Source organism: Eschscholzia californica, unplaced genomic scaffold, assembly GCF_041429995.1.
Source record: "Eschscholzia californica isolate CP2 unplaced genomic scaffold, dmEscCali1.0.p SCAF_4, whole genome shotgun sequence".
Lineage (NCBI taxonomy): Eukaryota > Viridiplantae > Streptophyta > Magnoliopsida > Ranunculales > Papaveraceae > Eschscholzia > Eschscholzia californica.
The window spans coordinates 23905307-23926849 of record NW_028238461.1 but is presented as its reverse complement, the minus strand read 5'-3'; the positions used below and the strand labels follow the sequence as shown (position 1 = coordinate 23926849).

The 21543-nt window shown below is 34.9% G+C and overlaps 2 protein-coding genes across 4 annotated transcripts; both read left to right on the top strand.

The window, feature by feature from the left end:
• Nucleotides 1–2995: 2995 nt before the first annotated feature.
• On the top strand, nucleotides 2996–4606 carry LOC147543781 (scoulerine-9-O-methyltransferase 2-like). Its single transcript, XM_086637756.1, has 2 exons — nucleotides 2996–4093; nucleotides 4197–4606. The coding sequence occupies exons 1-2, from the start codon at nucleotides 3323–3325 to the stop codon at nucleotides 4494–4496; spliced, it is 1071 nt and encodes a 356-aa protein (XP_086493882.1). The 5' UTR covers nucleotides 2996–3322; the 3' UTR covers nucleotides 4497–4606.
• A 3873-nt stretch (nucleotides 4607–8479) lies between these two features.
• Nucleotides 8480–21166, top strand: LOC147543780 (K(+) efflux antiporter 6-like). Of its 3 annotated transcripts, none has more exons than XM_086674115.1 (20): nucleotides 8480–9332; nucleotides 9931–9974; nucleotides 11299–11354; nucleotides 11486–11558; nucleotides 11645–11706; nucleotides 11815–11890; nucleotides 12069–12143; nucleotides 14012–14083; nucleotides 14155–14238; nucleotides 14650–14718; nucleotides 14942–15019; nucleotides 15215–15303; nucleotides 17694–17790; nucleotides 18086–18139; nucleotides 18703–18798; nucleotides 19418–19606; nucleotides 19696–19773; nucleotides 19903–19947; nucleotides 20265–20357; nucleotides 20643–21166. In XM_086674115.1, the coding sequence occupies exons 1-20, from the start codon at nucleotides 9125–9127 to the stop codon at nucleotides 20808–20810; spliced, it is 1806 nt and encodes a 601-aa protein (XP_086530241.1). In that variant the 5' UTR covers nucleotides 8480–9124; the 3' UTR covers nucleotides 20811–21166. The 3 variants fall into 3 exon arrangements, with proteins under 3 accessions (XP_086530241.1, XP_086530243.1, XP_086530242.1); XM_086674117.1 differs by having other exon boundaries at nucleotides 8659–9332; nucleotides 20786–21166; XM_086674116.1 differs by having other exon boundaries at nucleotides 8675–9332; nucleotides 9931–9984.
• The last annotated feature ends 377 nt before the right edge of the window (nucleotides 21167–21543 follow it).

The window sequence follows — 21543 nt, the reverse complement described above, 5'->3', positions numbered from 1 at the left end:
AACTAATTCCCATATTGGATGTTACATTCATAAACAATGCATCAACATTAATTTTAGTAAAATTATTGGCAGGAGGCTGCCAATTTTTCATTGGTTTTTTGTTTGTTTTTCTCAGGTTTTTTTGTTGATTCTCGGAAAATTTTCTATCATTTTGATGATCTTTTGAAGTTCATTGATTTCGTGTTGAAAACAGTGGTCACATCGTACTTCCATAAGATCCATAGAATACTCGAAAAGTGTATATTTTCTTTGGTATAAAAGAGATCGGCATTATCTTCCCACGAGAAGCTCCAATCTGTGATGGAGGTAATATTCTCAGATATGATATTGAAGTTTGAACCATACATTTTTAGCAAGAGCACAATGTAACAGAGCATGTTCAATGGATTCAGTGACAATGCAATTAGGGCATGAAGTAGTGTTGCCAATGTACTTTCTAATTCTCTCTCTAACCGGGAGAGCTTTGGTGCAAATTTTCCAGATGAAGATCTTGATGCGCGGAATGGTCGGAAGCGACCAGATGAACTTCCAGTTCTGATTGTTGGGATTCTGGTTGATATTATTAATACTTAAGTGTTGATACATCGAAGATACTGTGAATTTACCCGACTTGGTTAACTTCCATTTGAGTTGATCTTTTCCTTCACTGTTCACCGGAATGGCTCTAATAAGATTCTGCGTAGTTGTATCAAAATTAGAGTTGATGGCTTCATTACTCCACTCATTATTCGTGATAAGTTGAGGCACCTTGGTTAGATTGGAGTTGTTGTTGTTCGGTACCCGACCATTGATCTCTGGTATCCAGTTGTCTGACCAAATGTTAATATCATGTCCAGCGTGTACCTCCCAAGTGGATAGGTCTTCAATGAAGTTGTAGTGCTTTCTGATCGTTTTCCAGGTCCAAGAGTGATGAGCCTTTGCTGGGCCTGGGATATCGGTATGCGAGAAGTATTTAGCTTTGAGGAATTTAGCCCACAGTGCTTCTGGATTTGTTTTGACTCAAAATTTATAGGTTTCAAAATGTTTTTTTGTTTGATTTGTCTCAATAACTTGTTTCCTCCGTATATTTGGTTCAAACGTTTCATATTCAATCGAGTTAAATGTAGACAATAAAAGAAAAATGAAAACACCACTCAGTTGAAGATGGAACATTATTTATTAATATCCTGATTAAAAACCTAAATTGATTGTTTTTTAATTACCACTGATCAATTATTGGTGGTGATTCTTCCATGGTTGAGACGTCTGAGCGACTATGATCCCTTGGGATTTAGGTGGTTCAATTTTCTATGGTACACAAACTTTTTATTTTAATGACCAGTCTCATGCTTAAATTATACCTTTTATTTTAGTAATTTTCAACCAAATTTATTTTTGTTTTACCCTCTGAGTACAACTGAGTTTTTAATATTATCTCGCTCTAATAATTCCGAATAAATTAAATATATGTATTAAGATACAAATAATTTTATTTCCCACAAACGAAAATATTTTTCACTCTTTCATATACTTCAAGATTTCAGTTAAAAAAGAAAATGCACATACTAACAGGTCGGGTCTTCCTCATAAAAAAAAACAGGTCGGGTCTTAAAACCATTACTTCCAATGCATTCAGATTAAGTTATGTTTTCTTGTTATATGTTTTATTGTTTCAATAGAAGATAGACTATAATGATATTTTAGTATTTTTTTATTTTATTTTTATTTTTGGATAACATCTCCCCAACAAATTATGATGAGTCCAAGGGTTTTTTTTGCCAACGTTTTGGAGAAAGCAGAAAAGTTTCCGGGAAAGACGGTGGAAAACCCAAAAAATTAAAACCAAACACACCTCATAAGTCGCCGACAAAAAGTCGCCGGCAAAAAGTCGTCGACGACTTCATCATCTTTATCTCTCTTTCTCTCTCTCTCTCTCTTCACCCTCTCTTCTCTCTTTCTTCTCTCACTTCTCTCTTATCTTTTTCTCTATTTCTTCTATCTCCGGCGAAGGGGAGCAGCCCCTTCGCCGGAGCAAACCAGACGAGTAGATCTGGTCTGAATCCAGAGGAGTCTGGTTTGAAGAGCAAACCAGACTCGTCTGGTTTGGTTTCCACACGAATCTGGAAGCCTCTGGCGAAGGGGCTTCGCCGAAGATGAAGAGGACAAAAAAAAAATTGTCGCCAGAAATGGAGGGTCGCCGGAAATGGTGGTAATAGGTGAAAGAGAGAAGAAGATGAAAAGTATTAGGTTTTGGTTGTTTGGGAGAAACAAAAAATTTTAATTTTTTTTGTTTCCACCCAAAACTTCACACCCCGGAAAATCTTTTATTTCCCCGTAACACCGGGCCTTTTTTTTGTTGAAAGAGTCCATGGGTTTTAGGGGAAAAAAAGCAAAATGAAAAATCCATTAAATTTGTGTAGATCTACATTTTGTTTGATGAATTGTAGATCTACATGGGAGTCCAAATAAAATATTACTTTCCTGTAAATAACTTTTGTTGATTTGTACCTTAAAGCAAATAATTCCGTTGTGAAACTCATTTTGATAGAGTCGTAACATGTATGTCTTTCTACTGGAAAAACTAGTGTCTTTCTACTGGAAAAACTAGAGTTTGAATATTATTGACAAAAAAAAAAACAGAACTCTGCATATATACGTTAGACGTCGATGAAAATTGTATATGAAATCAAGTTAGTCAAAACTACCTGGTCCAAATTTTCTTCTGAAAAAGAGTTTAACAATTTTCGCATATTGGTTTGTAGATTTTATCGAGTATAGCTTGCACAAATTATATATATTTTCCACCCGATTTGTACAGAATTGCACATGTTTCTACAGAAACGGGTAGCTCGTGGTAGATCTACAACCCAAATAAAGATTGACTTGTCTCTTTAACCAAGACCAAAGGAATATATCAAGCCCAACCTAACAAATTTCCCTACATTGGGTGTTGTTCAAGAGTTTTCTTTTGCTTCCTTCCTATTAAAATAAGTGCCTCAGGATGCATGATTGGATATTCTCAAAATTTCGAAAATGACTTCTCTAAGAAAGAGAAGTGGAAAAGTAGTTGCCAATAATGATATTTGAAACAAACAACTAATAAACCTTAAGTTAATAAGAAGTACATATCCACTAAAGTCAAATCAAACTTTCTCAACCAATGAAGATAATGACACACTAGTTTAGCATTTCACCTTGTAGTAGGTAAGCTTAAACCCAAAACTCATCATCTAGTCACAAATTCTATTTATATCTTCCAATCAAACTCCAAATATTGGACTCAAGATTATATCAAAAGTCAATACTTCTTGTTATCAAAATTTGAGATTTCAGAAGAAAATCAATGGAGATCTATGAAGGAAGCCAGGAACAAGAGATAGAATGGCAAGCCCAAGTTATGAACCATATGTATGGGAGAGTTGATTCTGCTGTTCTCAAATGTGCACTTGAATTAGGCATCTTTGATACCATTCACAATTCCGATAAACCCATGATAACCCTACTTGAATTAGTATCAAGTTCTTCATCCTTAGCTTCTTCCAAACCCGAAAACTTGAGAAGATTACTAAGGTATTTAGCAAAAATGAACCTCATAACCATCACTATTGTTGAAGGAAATGATGTATTTTCATTAACAGACACATCTAAATATCTCCTTAGAGACCAAGAGAAGAGTTTAGCTGATTGGGCTCTCATGATTACAGACGAGATCCTAATGGCTCTTTGGCATGAATTGAGTATTGCGTGTTCGTCGTTTGCGGATGGTCCCACATCTTGTGAAAAGGTTAATGGTTTGCCTTGTTATGAATTAACGGACAAGCATACGAAGGTGAACCATCTTATAAACAATGGAATGTCTAGTGATACAAAGATGTTGATGCCTGCATTCATAAAAGGTTGTGAAGAAGTCTTGAATGGAATTACATCCTTAATAGATATCGGTGGCGGTATCGGTACCGCCATGAGCTATGTTGTCAAGGCTTTTCCTCACATAAAGTGTACAATTTTCGAACTACCTCAAGTTGTGGCTGAAACAACACCCTGTGCCGGTGTTGACTTGGTTGGAGGTGACATGTTCAAAAGCATTCCCCCCGCCGACGCTATTTTTATGAAGGTAGCTAGGCCATTTAATACCCATTAATGAACAAATTAATGATAGCGTAAAATGAAGATTTGGTTATTAACTTTGGTTTCTTTTTGTTATGTTCTTTTGACAGTACATTCTCCATAACTTTGAAGATGGAGACTGCATAAAAATACTAGAGAAATGTAAGGAGGCCATTCCTGCAGATGGAGGGAAGGTGATAATAGTGGACATTGTTTTAGACCAAGATGACGAGGAGGACAATTACGATCTTGTACGCGCAAGGCTAAGCCTTGATATGGATATGATTGGGACAGGAGGCAAAGAGAGGACTAAAGATGAATGGAAAAAACTATTTAAGATGGCTGGTTTTAGTAACTATGAAATTATTCCTATTCCTGCCATACAATCAGTAATTGTTGCATATCCTTGAGATTCTTGCATATTCTGAATTATGGGTTTGTGATTTCATCTGTTTTCATTTAGTTTCTTAATTTGTTCTTCTTTTATTCTAATAAGGGGAGGATTCTAATTCGATTCTAAGGAACTGTTACTATTTTATGTAAAAAAGAACCAACTAACCTTTACGGAGTGCCGGATTTGTATAGTGCGTGATGCGAATAAATTCATAGCCTTGAGAGTTTATCAATCTCCGTAGTTTCCAAGTGAACCTATTAACAAGAATTGGCTTTCTTATTTCTCGTATGTACAATTGTACATATCCATTGGTTGTAAGTAACATGACATAAGATAATGAGTCCACAAAAAATGTAGTAATTTTTCTTTTCCTGTTTTTCTAGGTATACATAAGTTTACAACAACATACAACGCCACGAGGATGAAATAAGCACATAACTGGATACATCCAGAGGATGTAATCAGCTCATAAACCTATGTAAAAACACCACAAATAAATAACAAATCCCAAAGCCATGAACTACCTCTACTTCACTTAGTATGTATATAGACCTATAAATTAGATAGGATCATTTAAGAGGATGAACTCTGGCCCAAATAATCCATCTCATGACCTTTAAATTTAAAGGTGCACATCCTTTGGGCTAAGGCTGATTTGCAGGCTTTGAATTTTTCTCTAACTGAGACATGTTGGTTTTTTAGGGATAAAGCAGAATATATGATTAATGATATAGAAAAACCTGTAAGTATGAGATGGCTAAGCAATAGAGGTTTACAATACAAATTACAAGCAGGGCCAAGATTCAATTGGGTTTGGGCGTTTGGCTGGGCTTAAATTTTTTTTTTTCTTTGAAATGCCTTTAATCAAATAGTAGTTTTGGGCCTCCAAATATGAGGCGCAAAGCAGCTGCTTTGAGTGTTTTGGGCCCGGGCCGCCCCTGAATACAAGACAATGGAAAAAAAACATCAAAGGAAACTCCATTACACAAGAGGCAGGAAAGTCGGAGGCATCCCAATTCACTACAAAGTCAACTAGTTTGGTGCTTTTGAACCAAAATTTTTATGAAAAATGCTACCTTTACAACTTAAAATCCGGAAATTTCATCCAGATTGATGTGGCTCCTACATGGCATCTAGGAATTTCAAATGCATTTATGAGTAATTTTTGCTTTTACTAATCTACCCTCTCTTCTCTTGTTTCTCTCTCTAAATCCTTCAAATGAATCCATAGTTTCTCTCTGAAACTTAAACTCCCCTAAAATAAATAGGGTCGTGAAAAGATTTGCTCATCATCAAAACCTTCTTTGTTTGTGAAAAAAGAAATCAATTAATTGGATATACTTGGGAAGAAATAAAAACCCCCAATTTCAATCTTATCAAATACTGTATTGCAAAACAACTGCTCATATTCTCTCTCATTATCTTTCTCTCACTAACTTCCTCTCTTCCTTTTTGTTTCTCTAACTGGAAATCTAACATGATTTCTTCCATAGAAATGATGAGCACATAGCTTATAAAGATAGTCCTTAGAGGGTGTTTGATTTTTGCACTTATTAAGTGATTTTCACTTATTAAGTGCGGGCCGGCAATTTTAGGTCGTTTGTTTTTTCACTTAATAAGTGAAAATCACTTCTAAGTGGTGGCAAAGTAAGTGCAAAATAGTAAGCTCCAAGTTGGAGCTTATTATTCTGCACTTACTTTGTAAGTGCTAAAAATGACAATTCTATCCTTCTCCTAATATTGTAATTACCAATATAATTTTAACTAAAAAGAAAATCTTAAACAATTGATAAATACAAAATCTTTTTATGACTTTCGCTATGACTCTTCTCTATCTTCACTCATCATTGACCTAAGTTTTCCTCCTAATTTTTTTTAACATCTTTTCCTTCACTAATCATGGAACACCCAAACTCCATGATACAACTAAGTTCTTTCACCTTTATAATTCTTAATTATTTACGATTAATATTTTTGACATAACATTCGTAAACCGTAATTTTCTTTTCTCTAAACTAACGAACTTATTATGAATTAGTATAAAATGCTAATGTGTAAATACGCTAAGGTTAAAACAGACAATTTTTCATTTTTATAACATTTAGAATTAATATAAAAATTAAAATCAAGCACTTAGAACCGATGGAAATCAAACGCCATAGCACTTACAATTGATATCACTTACTAAGTGATTATCACTTAGTAAGTGGTAGCACTTGTAAGTGCTAAAAAATCAAACACCCTCTTAGTTTCTTTCACAGTTTGGAAACTTTGAAGTAGTGAAGTTTATAGCTTTTGATTTGGAGTTTTGTTTGAGTTATGATTCTTCTCCTATCAAAATAGGTTTTTTGGATTAAATTTTTTATGATGAAAACTGGATTTAGTTTCTAGGGTTTGGTCATAATTGATTTCTGGGTGATTAAAGGATTTAGAGAGAGAAACAAGAGAAGAGAGGGTAGATTGGTAAAAATAATAAAATACTTATAAATGCATTTGAAATTCCGAGATGCGTGTTGGTGCCACATCAGTCTGGATGAAATTTCCAGATTTTAGGTTGTAAATCTAACATTTCTCAATTTCTATATAGTTGCAGCGGGTAGGCAGAGAAGGTCTTCATGGCCTCAAACTTATGCAAGTCAAACTGTCCATAAAAAGGTGAAACCAGATTTTTATGACTATTAACAAGCAAACCTAGGAAATCAATAATAAAATTTAATCATACTGACACAACAGATTACGTGATTTGCTTTCCATCCGATGCATTGACATACCACGTAAGAACTTCTGTCTATCAGCATTATAGTGTAGTAAGGTCTGTCCGTTTGCTGCGATTTTGAGCATGTAATAACCATTAATGGGGGGGGGGGGGATTGTTGGAATCAGATTTTAGCTAAACATCAGTCGGACTAGTATTTTCTAATTTTGAGGGACCTAGACTTGTCTAAACCAGGACCCCGATGTCTCGATGGATTTGTCTTTTCGGGCTCTTGATTTTCTAAATTTGTCCAATTCTAGTTTAGTATGAATGAGTTATTACCAAATTACTTTGGTATGCGAAGAGTCTAACTACAAAACATAGTTTAGAGTTAGTGCCACATCTAAGACATTAGGCAAGTCCTACCTCCTTGAGTCTTCCATGTGTTAAGATAAGGTGCTTTGGGTGGGGTTTACCACGCAAAGTGCACGTGCGCGTGGCTTCGACGAATGGGCGTTGGATGCTTTAGTGGGACACTTTGCACTTCACACATACGCATCGTCGTAAGGAGCAACTGAAGCACTTTCATATTCGAATCTGAGATCGAATCCAATGGTGGTTAGAGAAGAGCTGATCAAGAGGGACCCGTTGAGATCTAATGGTCCAGATCGCACTCGATAGACACAGTCAAGTGTGACTGTGGGGAAGCATTTATTCGTATATAGGCACCCATTTAAAGTGTTACCGCTACGCACATAAGTACCAACCAAAATCCAACAAACAAAATATTAAAAATTACTTATTAGCATTTCATAGATACAAAAGTATTTAGAACCTTAAAAAAATCAATTCATTAGTCGTTCTTACTACTTGTTCAAAGTTCGCACGCTTTCAGAGATTCAAAGTACTATTATTTGTCAAACTAAAAGGTACAACTGATGCATCACGGGAGACAAACTTCAGGCTAGTTTCGGTACTAATACCAGGGTGTTCACTGTCTTGAGGAAAGAGACAACTCGACTTAGATTTATTTCTTTCATTTCTTCTTCTTTTACGGTTAACTTTTTTTATTTGTTTATGTTGAGAAATCAAACTTAAAAGTTTGCATTTCAAATAACTTATATTTAAAAAAATCATATTTAAAAGTCCGTATTTCAAACAAAAACTTATCTTTTTGTTAAGTGTTTCTTTCATCACCAACTTTTCTAGTTTCAATATACCAAAAAAATGTCAATATCCACAAACAAAATTGTTCTCTTGTTAAAACTTTACAAGTAAAACTGTCCCATATTCGGAAGGCCCGTGTCCTAAGACCTGATACATTTGGTGGGTTTAGGCGAGCTTTGAGAACATGGAAGTTGTAAAATGTCAAACCGACTCCACCCACATACTCTAATAGCCAAATCACAAATCTACTCTGATCTGAGGAGCCCAACTTATCATTATTACTCGTGAACGTCGATACCCGCCCCGCCCTGCCCCTCGACCATTGGATCATTAGATGTGGCAAGAGTAAATGAAACCTTTTACTTTCCAAAAAATAGAATTTGACTCAACGGTATACTGGTAGTCTGGTACAATCCCAATATCGGGTTTCATCCGGAAATTTCCCTAAAAAGTTTTCCGTAAACCGTAATTATTATTACAACGTTGCTTAACCTAGAACTAACCCTGGCTTTTTTCATCTTTACTCTTCCTTCTTCCCCCTTTTCTCTTTCTTCTTTCTCTCTCTAAAAAAAATATCCGCCATTTCTGAACTCTCTGAACAACAATTATAAAGTACTAAATTAAACCTAACCACCATTTTTCTCTGTCACTTGTCACTGTTTCACTTTCCCTATACCTGCTTATCCTACGCATCTTCTTCAACCTTCTTCAACCTCCACCAACCCCTTCCTCCTCCGCCTCAGCCTTCTCCTTCCCGCCGCAGCTCGATTTCTATTTCTTCAATGAAGAGTTCTTATTATTCTGAGCTTCTTCTCTTCTTCTTTCTATGTTTCTTATCTTTAGACTGCTTTGCGTTGTCCGATCTCATCACAGCTGAGTCGAATCGGACAGGAGAGATCAACGGTACTTTGAAATCGAGAGAGGATAGTTTCGCTGGCATGATTGATCGGGCACTTGAGAAGGAATTTCCTGAAAATGAACAAACTGGAGGTTCGTATGATCTAATTTCTTAGTTAGCTCAAGTTACTTTTAGGGCATCTGAAACTTTATTTCTTTTTTCCTTGTTATGATCCATTTCGAAATGAAAACCTCTTGTTTTAGGGTTAGTAGCAATTTGTAGTAATCAAGATTATTAGATACATTAGCAGGTGTCACTCTTTCATATGAAAGAAATCTATGGATATAATCGGTTATAGAAAGGCAACAACAAACGAAACCAACCAATCACAGATCTTTTTCTTGAAAATTCCACCATTTTCTCTTTCAAATTTGGATTTGTTATATGATTTATTAATTTTATGAAAGTAATTAAACATTTACTAGTTATATGTTTATCCTCTCAGATATTAGAAGGATATGGATTGTCTTGATTTGGATTAGTTAGTAGTATTACTCTTCTAGTAAACAACCCAATTTGCATTTAGGTTTTGCAATTCTCTGTTATGATCTAGAATCAGGGGTAATTTACAAAAAAAAGTAGCTTATTCAAAACCGAAACTAGATTAAAACTATATTTGCATCTATTTATATTTCTGAAAACTCTAATGTACATGGAGTAGAAATTCATTTTTTCTTCCGGGTTTGGCAGATACTGATGTGGACAGCTTTAATAACAGTGTTGCTGGACAGCAGGTTGGCAAAGGTTCATTACGTATTTCCTACATTGTTTCTTATTGATGGTTCACTTGTTTATGGCCATCATTCATTTAGAGAGAATCGAAGAATCTTACTTAGGGTGATTATTGTACATTTAGCATTACCCTTCTTGGCTTAGGAACCTTAAGGTTCCGTGGAACGAAGAAAAGCTTGTAGTATTCATTAAATGTCTCCTGCTATTAAACATCATAAGCTAAATAAATAAAATTGTGCAGCTTGCTTTTATGATGGGAAATATACTCTAGTAAAAATGTTAACTGGTTACTCGTTTGTGGGATCTGGAATTCCGGATACTGGAGAGGATACATCATAATAACTATTCCCTCGAGCTTTGGATGACAGTATAGTAAAAAGCCAAGTAGATATCTTTTGCACCCTGAAAACATCTCTTTTTTTACTTCAATTAAGCTTACTGTACCTGGTAGAACTCTCTATCACAATATGTTATCATTACCATGACTTGTTTAAGAATCCGCTAAGTTATGAGATTTAGCTAAGGAAAAAAGATAATAAATTAAAATAAGGGATTGACAAAAGCACCATGAGTCAATTTCAGTAGAAGCTAGAGCCTAGAGACCAGTGCATTATTATAGACCAAGGATTGTATTTTAAGAAATATCTTTGTTGGTAAATGCTCTAGCTTAAGGGTCTTATTTAGGTACTTAAAAAGGTTCACAGGAGCCTTTCTGTAATCTAAATATTTAAGTTAGCCTCTGGATTGCGCTCGTTGGGCCTAAATGCCAAGGAAGAAAATTATCATTCTCTAACTCTAGGAGTTCAAAATTTATCATTAACCGACTCAACCACGAGCAATCTAATCTTTGTCAATCAATCCCTTGCAGAGCACATAATCTTGGTCAATCCATTGCAAAGCCTATTGTGCCTCTAGGATTCAATCACTTCTTGGATTTAATGTAAAATTTGAGTGTTAAGATTCATACTAATGCTGTGGACTTCTAAAGTGCACCAAGCATTACCTATGATACAAAATGATACATGTGCTGTGAAATTCTAGATACATTTATAGGTGTGCATAGAGGTTTAGATATTTTTACATTGACATGTTTTTCTTCAGTACTTGGTCCGCCTCTTTTGTTTCTTACTGTTCCTTCGGACGTGTACTTGTTCAGCACTCAGCAGTACATTAACTGTATATTAGTTAATTGTTTAGAGTTAATTAATGAGACAACCTCATGCAACACTTCAACCTTTTTGTTCCCTAGTTAGTTTCATGTGTAAAAATGTTCTTATCTTATTCGTCCACTGAATATAACTTTTCTTTGTTTGTTTTATTCATCAGGCAGTTTTGGAAACTGTAGCTAGAGTCAAGTCGAAGAAAAATGACACTAGGGAAAAGTATAAACTTCTATCTGATTAGAATAAATGATAATCATATTTGGTTTGGGAGAAAGTGAGGTTGTAGTTTATCAGAATTCAGCCTCACTATTTCAATTTTAAGTTTTCTCACACTTTTGGCCATTTGTTAGGTCTTTCCAACTTCACGATGTTTTCAACAACGAGAATCGAGAAGAAGACACTCCAACATTAATAGACCGAAAAGTAAGTTCCTTGTGGTATTCAGAAGTTTCAAATGATTGTAAGGTACAGAAAAGTTCTGATTTTCGTGTTGAAATTTGTGTTTTCAGGACAATGTATTTATTATATCTAATACCAAATCAAAATATCCTGTCCTGCAGTTGGATTTAAGGTAAGCATTCTGAGCTTTTTGATTTTATAGTTGTATTAATTTAATATATTTAAATTGTCAATTCTGACTGATGAGATCCTCCGAACTTTCAAATTATTGTCAGTGCAGGTTGATCTCTGATCTAGTAGTTGTAATTGTATCAGCAACATGTGGTGGCATCGCTTTTGCTTGTGCTGGGCAACCGGTCTGAATACTTAAATACACCAATTTTTTTCTTTAATGATAATCACAATTATACATGAAGTATTAAATAAGACTACCCAGGAATTAGGTCCATGAGTACATGAAGAATTTACTGTTTTTATTGACTGCTAACTTTCTACTAATTTGTTACTTTATTTCGTAAATTCTAAATCTTGCAGGTAATTACTGGATATTTGCTAGCAGGATCAATCATTGGACCAGGAGGCTTAAGCTTTGTTAGTGAAATGGTGCAAGTATGTCTCTTTATAAATTGATTATTGAGCAATTTATAAATTGACTAATAAGCTCACTGCTTCATTGAAAACTATTCCCTAGTGAAGGAAATGGTTGTATCATTGACAAATCCAATGCTCTAATATCTTCACTTTGTGATGGGTTGCCTTCTATTGGTGCTTTTACGCTGTCTGGCATGAAGACTTTTTTCATGGCACTACGATTTTGGGGAACTAAAAAAATATTTTCCCTTCTTTTCGTCGGAGCTGTATTTTTCTTGTGACCCATTTTTTTTTTTTTCGTTCTTCCTGTTTCTCTTATGTTTCTCTTTAACCTAAAGAAAAAAGAACTTCCAGATTTTTGTGCAATGCTTTTGTAACTTACAAATTAAGGGTAGTTTTGGGTGCTTATTGCGAACATGAACCACTGGTGTCATGTTGTTCTGCCATAGTCAGTTCCTTCAATCGAGCAACTTTTCGACTCGTACTTTTTTGAACTGGTGTATTTTCATATGGAGTTGTCCTCCTTGGGCCATCATTCTTCCAATGTCTCACTCCTTTCAGTACATTTCACCTGCGTTATGTAGTAACTGGCAACAATATGAACATCTTATTCCTAGTTAAATAATGGCTTAGGGCAAATTCGCGTGGGAAGTCGATCATGTGCACTACTTAAAAGTGAAAAGCTATGTATATGCACACCAGCATTGATGAGTTGAGTTTACAACACCAGTACCCAGTGTCGGATACTGATAAAAACACCGGTGTTGGAAGCTGCATTGCGCACTACGCATACTTTCTTGTCGACATTGCAGTAGTTATCACGTCTTTCCATTTCGCTTAACACTTTTCCGATTTCGAATTACCCATTGCTTCATTGCACAGGAAAAGACTTCTAATTGGAGTGGTATTTTATGGTAATAAACTAATAACATGATTGTGTCCAAGTTTCCAGAAGATGTATATACAAAGAGATGGGGGACCATCTTGTGAAGCCCGGTCAACCCTAATAACAGTTTGCATTAGTTTCGTGGTTGGGACAGCAACCAAGAAGTTTGCATTTTGTTATATGCATGTTCAGAAGTTTAGTTATTTTAGGAATCCTTAATACTTATCAATTACGTGAAACCTGATATAAGTGCTTTGTCCTCTTGTTATTACCAATCTTAGAACATGTGAAGCAATCCTTGGTTGCTTAAAGCTTCTTCTTTAACGTTCTTTATCATTATTTGTTGTTTATTTCGATGTCTTCTAATTCTTAGCTTAGTTTATCCTTAAATCCCCCGTCCTACCTTACAAAGTCTCACATTATAACAACTGAAGTGACTAAAGTATCAAACAAGGGTATTTGAGTGCCGGCTACGAGTACAAAGTATTCGATACGGCCAAAAATTCTAATATGTGGGCAGCTTATCCCTAACAACGAGATCTTATCAAGATACAACTTAAATTTTGATATGCTCCTCGTATGCCATTATGCTACTTCTGGCCTTAGCTGATGACCTTAGATATAATGCGTAATGTAGTATATCAAAGTTCTAGTAGGAGGGGTTAGAGCAGTCAATGTTGCACGCTGAATCAAGGAAATCTGCGTGATGGTCTCTCTATATTAGTACTTGTTGAGTTGTTGGAATAGAAGTAGATTTTATGATAAAACATTAATACACTATTGAAGTTGTGATTGAAATTGTCAAATAATTTTCCCTTAAATTTTCGTTTTTCTCAAAATGATGGATTGAGGGTGCTAAAGACATACACTGGTTTTTCAGTGATGTGGACTCTAGTTGATGAAGTAAAGGGGTCCTGTTCTTACATTTATGTCTATTCATGTCATTCATGATTGATATTAGCTTCAGCGTTTATTCTTTTACTTGTATTTGTCTGTGTAGGTTGAAACTGTTGCTCAGTTTGGTGTAATTTTCCTTCTTTTTGCACTGGGCCTGGAGTTCTCCACAGCAAAGGTTTGTTCATTGTTCCCCATCCCTGTTTTTCTTTGCGTTTGATCAGATAAATCTTACCTTCGTATGTGCAGCTTCGAGTTGTAAGATCTGTTGCTGTTCTAGGAGGGCTACTCCAAATTTTCCTATTTACTTTCTTATGTGGCGTAACAGCCTTGGTATGTAAACTTATTCTTTTATGATTTTTATGTGTTTTTACTTTAAGCAAGCCTTGTGTAGACATTCTGTTATTCATTAACTTGAGTGTAAGTTACATGAATCTTACAGGAACCTAGTTACACAAATACGACAAAAAGAAATATCAGAAGTTTATACATATAGAAACCACTCATTTCCCCCACTTGTGTTGTCCAGTTCCTCACCCCACCCATTGCACTGTTTTCTTTAAGACCCGATGGAGACGACCCAAGCGCTGATCTTTGGCGACCATGATCTCACCTTCATTATAAAGCTCCTATTTCCCTCAAAAGTTGTTCAATTTTCAAGTATTTTTAATCCATCATGTTATTGTAACTAATCAATATTCTTTCATAGGCAGTACTGATGTTAAAGCAGCATAATTTTTGCAGTTATGTGGTGGTAAACCCTCAGAGGGAGTATTTATTGGCGTATTCCTGTCAATGTCATCAACAGCTGTGGTAGCTCTCTTGTCCTGGTTTGGATCTTTATATTTCTTTCCATTCGCTTTAACGCAAATCAGCTCATAAAATTCTTCTCATGGAAAGTTACCATGTAGGATGTTTGTATTAACCAGATTGTTCACTATATAGTTAATCCGCACAGCAACAAAAGCTGAGCTTTTACTTTTTTGTTTCTTGATTTAGTGCAAAGAAATGATTAAGTATCTTATCTTGCTCACAGGTCTTAAAGTTCTTGATGGATAAAAATAGTATTAGTTCTCTTCATGGTCAAGTCACGGTTGGAACCCTGATTCTCCAGGTGAATTCTTCGTTCTTTCTTTTAGTGTAGACTTAAATCATAAGAAAATATTAGACTGCTCTTCTTGCATTGAAGAATTTTGCGGAAGCTTAGATAATCTCTTGTAATTGGTCTGCTAACCAGGAATAATCCTTTTTTTCTGTTCACATGGAAAAATATCTGTTGTCTAAACATGTTTGTCACTTTGCCTGCCAGGATTGTGCTGTAGGTTTATTGTTTGCACTGCTTCCAATTCTACGTGGCACTTCCGCGCTTCTTCAAGGAGTCATATCCATGACTAAGTCGTAAGCAGAACATCTGTGAATGCCCCTTTTTCATTTCTAATGAGTATTGTTACTCTTATATAGAAATTGCTCTGTTTCCAAAAAATTTTGGTCGAAAGTGTACTCACCAACGCGGAAAACTTTGAACGTGCAGTTTTTTGTTTTTCGCCATAATCCCCGCTCAAGCTTGTCCATGTATACAACAAGGAACGAATTCTCGGTTTCAGTGGAAATTTTCATCGGCCCGAAACGGAAATATTTCGTTCAATGTGGAAGTTTTACAAATATCTTGTGGAAATATACTTCATAATAACACCAAAAACATAACACTTCACAATTAATAGATATAAAGAGTTGTTATAATAGGCAGATATGAAAAAAGTTAACAAATTTTAGCCGAATTAGTTAGTTACAGGTGGCATTTGCAGTTACATAATTATACCAGGGGTGTAACCGAATTAGTTAGTTTGAGGGGGGCATTTGCAATCACATAGTTATATAAGAGGCAAATATGAAAAAAATTAACAAATATTAACCGAATTAGTTAGTTTGAGGGGGTATTTGCAATCACATAGTTATGCCAGGGGTGTAAGCTGAGTAATTTGAACTTTAAGTTAAGGGAAGGGTAATTTACAAAACAAGAATATTAAATGGACTTACGAGCTACAACGTAAGAAAACATAAAAATGATTTAACATTATACAGTAAAATTTATCCAAGACCTAAATAGAATTAGGGCTTTATTTTCAGTCCTTCCTCTTCTTCTCTGCCGCCTATATTTCCCTCTCTAGATTTTCAAACTAGTTTTAGATCTATTTAAGTTTATCTAATCTTCTTGGGATTTCAATGGTTAAGAAGAAAATAGTTCAATGGAAAAGAAACCAAGTGATAATCAGAAGAAATTTAGAAGAAATCGGCCAGAAAATGAAGAAGAAATCAGAATAACACCACTTTCAAAAATTTCGACAAATTTTGGTAGAAATCGTGCACCAAATATTTATAAGTATGTTTTCTTTTACATATTATAAAAAAACCAAAAAATTTCTTTTACATATTATAAAAAACCAAAAAATTTCGGTCGTTTCGACCGAAATTTGTCGACATTTTATTCCTTGGTATACATAGCAAGGCTGCATGCCTGCATCAAAATAATGCTTCTTCACATTCATTGGATTTATTAATCAATACATTTTCTGGCTAGTACCTTGTCTCCACTTGAATTCGTTTGTTAGACGTTAAGTAATGGCGGTGGTAGGCTTGTTCTGCCGGAGAATTGTATCTCTATATGTTTGTTGAGTGATCATGAGTCATTAAATCATCACACACTACTGTGAGGGGAAAATTAAAGAACAATGTCATGCATTTTAACTATACTCGTTTGTATAACTTTTGTGAACAGGAAGAGATGCAATTTGTAAAATATTTTACTTGTTCACTAAACTTATTTATGTAAACTTGTTTAGCCTTTAGAGTTTAGTGTACATACCAAGGAATAATATGTCGACAAATTTCAGTCGGAATGACCGAAATATTTCCGTTTTTCAGAATAGGTGAACGGTATAGATGTTTCCTGCAGGATTTCCAATGATTTCTGTCGAAATTTCAAGAAGTGGTGTTAAGTTTCGAAACCCTAAATTCTCTTTTGATTTCTTCTTCATTTATGGTTGATTTCTTCCAGATTTCATTTAATTTATTCGTAGTTTCTTTTCCATTTCACTATTTTCTTCTTCACCATTCACACCACAAGAAGATTTGATGAAACTTGAATAGATTTGAAACTAATTTGAAAACTTAGAGAGAGAAAGGGAAGTAGCAGAGAAGAAGAAGAAAAACGATACAATAAAATCCTAAATTCTATTTTGTTCTTTGGTAAGACAATTTTTACTATATAATGATACATCTTTCTTGATTTTTTTTCTTTTTAGCTTTTAAGTCTATATAATATTTTTCTTTTATAAATTACCCTTGTTATAACTTTCTTAGATCAAATTATTCAATTTACAACCCCAGTATAACTATGTAGTTACATATTTCCCCCTCAATCTTACTAATACTGTTAAAAAATTGTTAGCTTTTTTCATACTTTCCCCTTATTGATATCTTTATAGTTATTAACTGTAAAATGTTATCTTTCTTTTGTATTGTAAGAAATATTTGTACAAATTATATTTGTAAAATTTTCGTACAGACCGAAATATTTCCACGAAATATTTTCGGGCAGACCAAAATTTCCACCAGAACCGAAATTTCATTCCTTGTTGCAGACACTTTTGAGTACTTACGTTGATTGATTGCCTATTTCCATCTATTTATTTTTTGTGTGTGCACTTCCTTGCAATAGTTTACGTTTCTTCAAGGGAGAATGGGAGCTTCCATACCTTATCTAACCTATACCAGTTCTTTATTTCCAGGTTGTTTGTGCTGATTACATTTTTGGCCGTCTTGTCAATTTTTTCTCGTACTTTTGTACCTCGGTTTCTTAAGCTGATGATAAGCCTGTCATCACAGGTAAAGGTTTCAGTTATTAGAAGATTAAATCCGTTCTTATGATTTTGTGATATAACATTATTCTTCTATTTCATTTTTTTAATTGGGAATTTGGGAGGCTTTATTACAATATTACATACATGTATCTTTTTTTAAGCTTTCTGCTCCTGAGTCAGGAGCATAAACTTGTACATTCTTTCTTTCAAGATAGTTTCAAAGCTTTAATCCATATCTTTTCCTATTCCCTATGCCTGTTATTAATTTTCTCTTTTATCTTTAATTGTTGTAAGGTTTAACTGAATCTTTTTTTCCGCAGACTGATGAACTTTATCAGTTAGCAGCGGTTGCATTCTGTCTACTTGTTGCTTGGGTGTGTTACTTCTGAACTTGGACTACTTTCTGCAATACCCACTTTCATTTATACAAATTTGTCTCTTTTCATACTCCGGTGGTGATCGGTAGTCATGCCAGAAGAGTTCTTATATTGGTTAAAAAATATATTTGAAACATGTGTTCCAGTAAAATTTTGTGTCGTGCAGGAATAAACCTAGGCCTGTTGGTTCAAGTATTTTTCATACTGATAGTATAACTGCAATCCTTAATCGAGTTTTGCAACCTATTTATCATTCTTCATATTTGACTCTTACCTTGTACAAAGGCAAGATGATTTTAGTTAGAGTTTAGTTGTGCAGTGTTCGTATGAGATAAATGTTGATCCATGTACACTTCCTGGTATCCAACTATTGCAAATCCTGAATGTTCTTTAGTTCTTGTTTATGAGTTGTGTTTGTGGGGGCCAGTCGACTTGACACTTTTTACCCATGCTTACCACTGATACACAAATTTCTAGTAGCTTATTCTTAGTTAAGCTTAATAACTTGGAAATAAGTACGCTACGCCCAATATTTAACCTAGAAATTTTGATGTTCTCAGTGTAGCGATAAGCTTGGGCTAAGTCTTGAACTCGGTTCCTTTGCTGCCGGGGTCATGATATCAACAACCGACCTTGCAGAGCATACACTCGAACAAGTAAGATATTTTCCTTCTTGATTTACTCTAAGAAAGTGATTGAGGTGGCTGATGACTGCATTGGTGATATCCACTTCTGTTTTTTTTCATACATCTGTAGGGAACGGCTTAAGTATTTTGTAACTTATTCTTTTGCTCAATGAATCACAAATTCAAGTCTATATTATGAGTCTATGACATTGTTTTCTGATGAAGACTGAGAAACTAAGTTAATTAAAGTATACTTGCATGAAGTTTCAAAAAAAGTATACTTGCATGTTCTCCTCTTAGGGATGAATCTTTTGGTGCTTCCTAATGTTTCCCTTCCTGTTCCTATCTGTTATCAAGACATTATACCTTCATATATTCCTGTATCATATGAGCACTTTCGACATGCTTATTCTGCAAGCCAAAATTTTTAGAACCAATGTTTCTTGATCAGTTCATGGGTTCATGCATTAAAGGATAAAATGAAGGAGCCGATGGCTTTGAGTTCTGGAACTTTATGTCTCTTCATTAGCTTTTACAAGTCTCAAGCTTGTATCTATCTGACTGGATATTTAGTTCAAGTAATCGGTATAGACTACTCAATATATAAATGGATCCGGAACGTATTCATGTTGCGTAAGCTTTTTTGTAGATTGAACCAATTCGCAACTTGTTCGCTGCCCTTTTCCTCGCCAGCATTGGAATGTTGATCGATTTCCATTTTCTTTGGAATCATATGGATATTTTACTAGCAGCTGTTATTTTGGTTATTATTATTAAAACAATAGTAATCACATCTGTCGTTAAAGGATTTGGATACAGTAACAAGACTTCACTTCTGGTGAGATTTTGTTTAACCTTGAATTTGATGACCAGTATTTGAAATATTTAGCTCGAACAAGATGACCTTAAACTCTCGTTCATTTGAAGGTTGGAATGTCACTAGCACAAATTGGAGAATTTGCTTTTATTCTTCTCAGCCGTGCTTCTAATCTTCACGTGGTTGAGGTTAGTGTTGATTCCTTCCTCATACTTTCGTGCATTAGCGAAAATACGGTTGACCCTCTTGCAGAAAAAAATTTCCATTGTTTTTTTCAAGTTGGAAGGTGATGCCAAGTTTGATCATCTTTCTTTCAGGGTAAACTGTACCTGCTGCTTCTTGGTACAACGGCTCTTAGTCTGGTATGTAAAGCAGATTGAAGGTTCTTACTTGTGATTTCAGAAGTGTCCTTTCATTGGATATTTTGGTATGAGTGTCATAGTAGCTTGAAAAGTTTCAAACTTGTTAATATACCATCAATATACCACCAACTGATCAATGTGCAATTGCAAACTTGATTATAATGGTCAGGGTCAAATTGTTTAGTCTGTGTTGATAATTCATAATCGTACTAGAAATATGTCTCCATACAGAAGAACAAGGAATGAACTGTTTTCCAATAGAAGTTTTATTGTTCGTAGTATATTTTAAAATGATCACTTGTGGACACATTTTGCAGGTAACTACCCCGTTGCTTTTCAAACTGATTCCGGCTGTCGTGCATCTTGGAGTCCTCTTGCGGTGGTTCTCCCCTGATAGCGGTCTGAGTGAGGTAATATAACAATCTATATTCAAACTTATCCACATTCTTAAAGTGCTATTCTTGTTGTACTCCCATGATATCTATACAAAGATATGGATCACATGACGTGGCAGCTAATTTTCGTGCGATCAACTGATCTGAGTTGCACAACTGCCAAAATTTGCTGACATGAAATGTACCGTAAATACAGCAAATTACTCTTTTCTGCTGCGTGGGCAATTGTATTATGTCCTTGTCAGAGCTCGGAATATTTGGGTTTGAGGAATTATTTTGAATATGATTTTCGACTTCCAGATTGCGTATAAAGGAGATAACCTTCGATCAGACAGTGCAAAGCGTATTACTTTGATGAGTCAAGTCTCTCATGATTCTTTTAAACAAAAAAATGAACCAGAAAACGAATTGTTACCTGATGGGCTTCTTACTATGGCGGACAGGTCCGTAAGAGTTCAAAAGCGGTAGACTAATTCAACGACTCTTCTTTCTCTAGTTGATTCTAGCAACAAAACAAGCTGAACAAGTTAGATTGGATCTAAACACGGAGGAACTTCAATGGATTTGAAGGTAAAAATTTTCTTCGGTGTCGATCTTGTATCTCCAATTTTGTGTAAATCCCACTTTGTAACCTTATCTGATGTAATTTAAATCACCATGGTGTCCCCTGTTTTTATGGGTTTCATTAGAGTTGAGAACTGACAACTCTTTCTGAAGTTGTGAAATTGTCGAATACGAGTTCTGTGTTTCAGTTGCCCATGAAAGATACAGAATTATATTAGCAGAAGGTTTTAATGGAAATAGGTCAGGCTTTTTGTGATTTTTATGCAGCTTTTTCTGTGTTTTTCCTATCTCAAACCTTAGATTTGAAACCCTTCTAAATATATGCTTCTGTTAGTTTGGTATTGCAGTAGTTCTTTCAGTTGGGTACTTCATTTTCTAGGATGAAGTCTAAAAACCTGAGGCTAGAGAAGATTTCATCTTTGACATTTGAGAGAATACTGTATTTTCTTTTTTACTTTTTAGTATATATGTTCAGATTTCCTTTGTGTATGGAATTATATAATTTTTCTTTTTTTTTTACTTCTGAATCTGAATTGGCTGAGTTGTTTTACAAGTTAGAATATTTATTTTCTCATCTGAATTGCTTAGGGTCTGCTTGATACGTGAGAAAGTCATGTGGGTACGAAAATCGATTTTA

What these genes read in the sequence shown, in the direction of transcription:
- LOC147543781 (XM_086637756.1), top strand. Translation starts at nt 3,323, where the DNA reads ATGGAGATCTATGAAGGAAGCCAGGAACAAGAGATAGAATGGCAAGCC. An exon ending in CCGACGCTATTTTTATGAAG is followed by an intron (nt 4,094 to 4,196) that starts GTAGCTAGGCCA and finishes TTCTTTTGACAG; the next exon opens with TACATTCTCCATAACTTTGA.
- LOC147543780 (XM_086674115.1), top strand. Translation starts at nt 9,125, where the DNA reads ATGAAGAGTTCTTATTATTCTGAGCTTCTTCTCTTCTTCTTTCTATGT. An exon ending in CAACATTAATAGACCGAAAA is followed by an intron (nt 11,559 to 11,644) that starts GTAAGTTCCTTG and finishes TTGTGTTTTCAG; the next exon opens with GACAATGTATTTATTATATC. An exon ending in TGGAGTTCTCCACAGCAAAG is followed by an intron (nt 14,084 to 14,154) that starts GTTTGTTCATTG and finishes TCGTATGTGCAG; the next exon opens with CTTCGAGTTGTAAGATCTGT.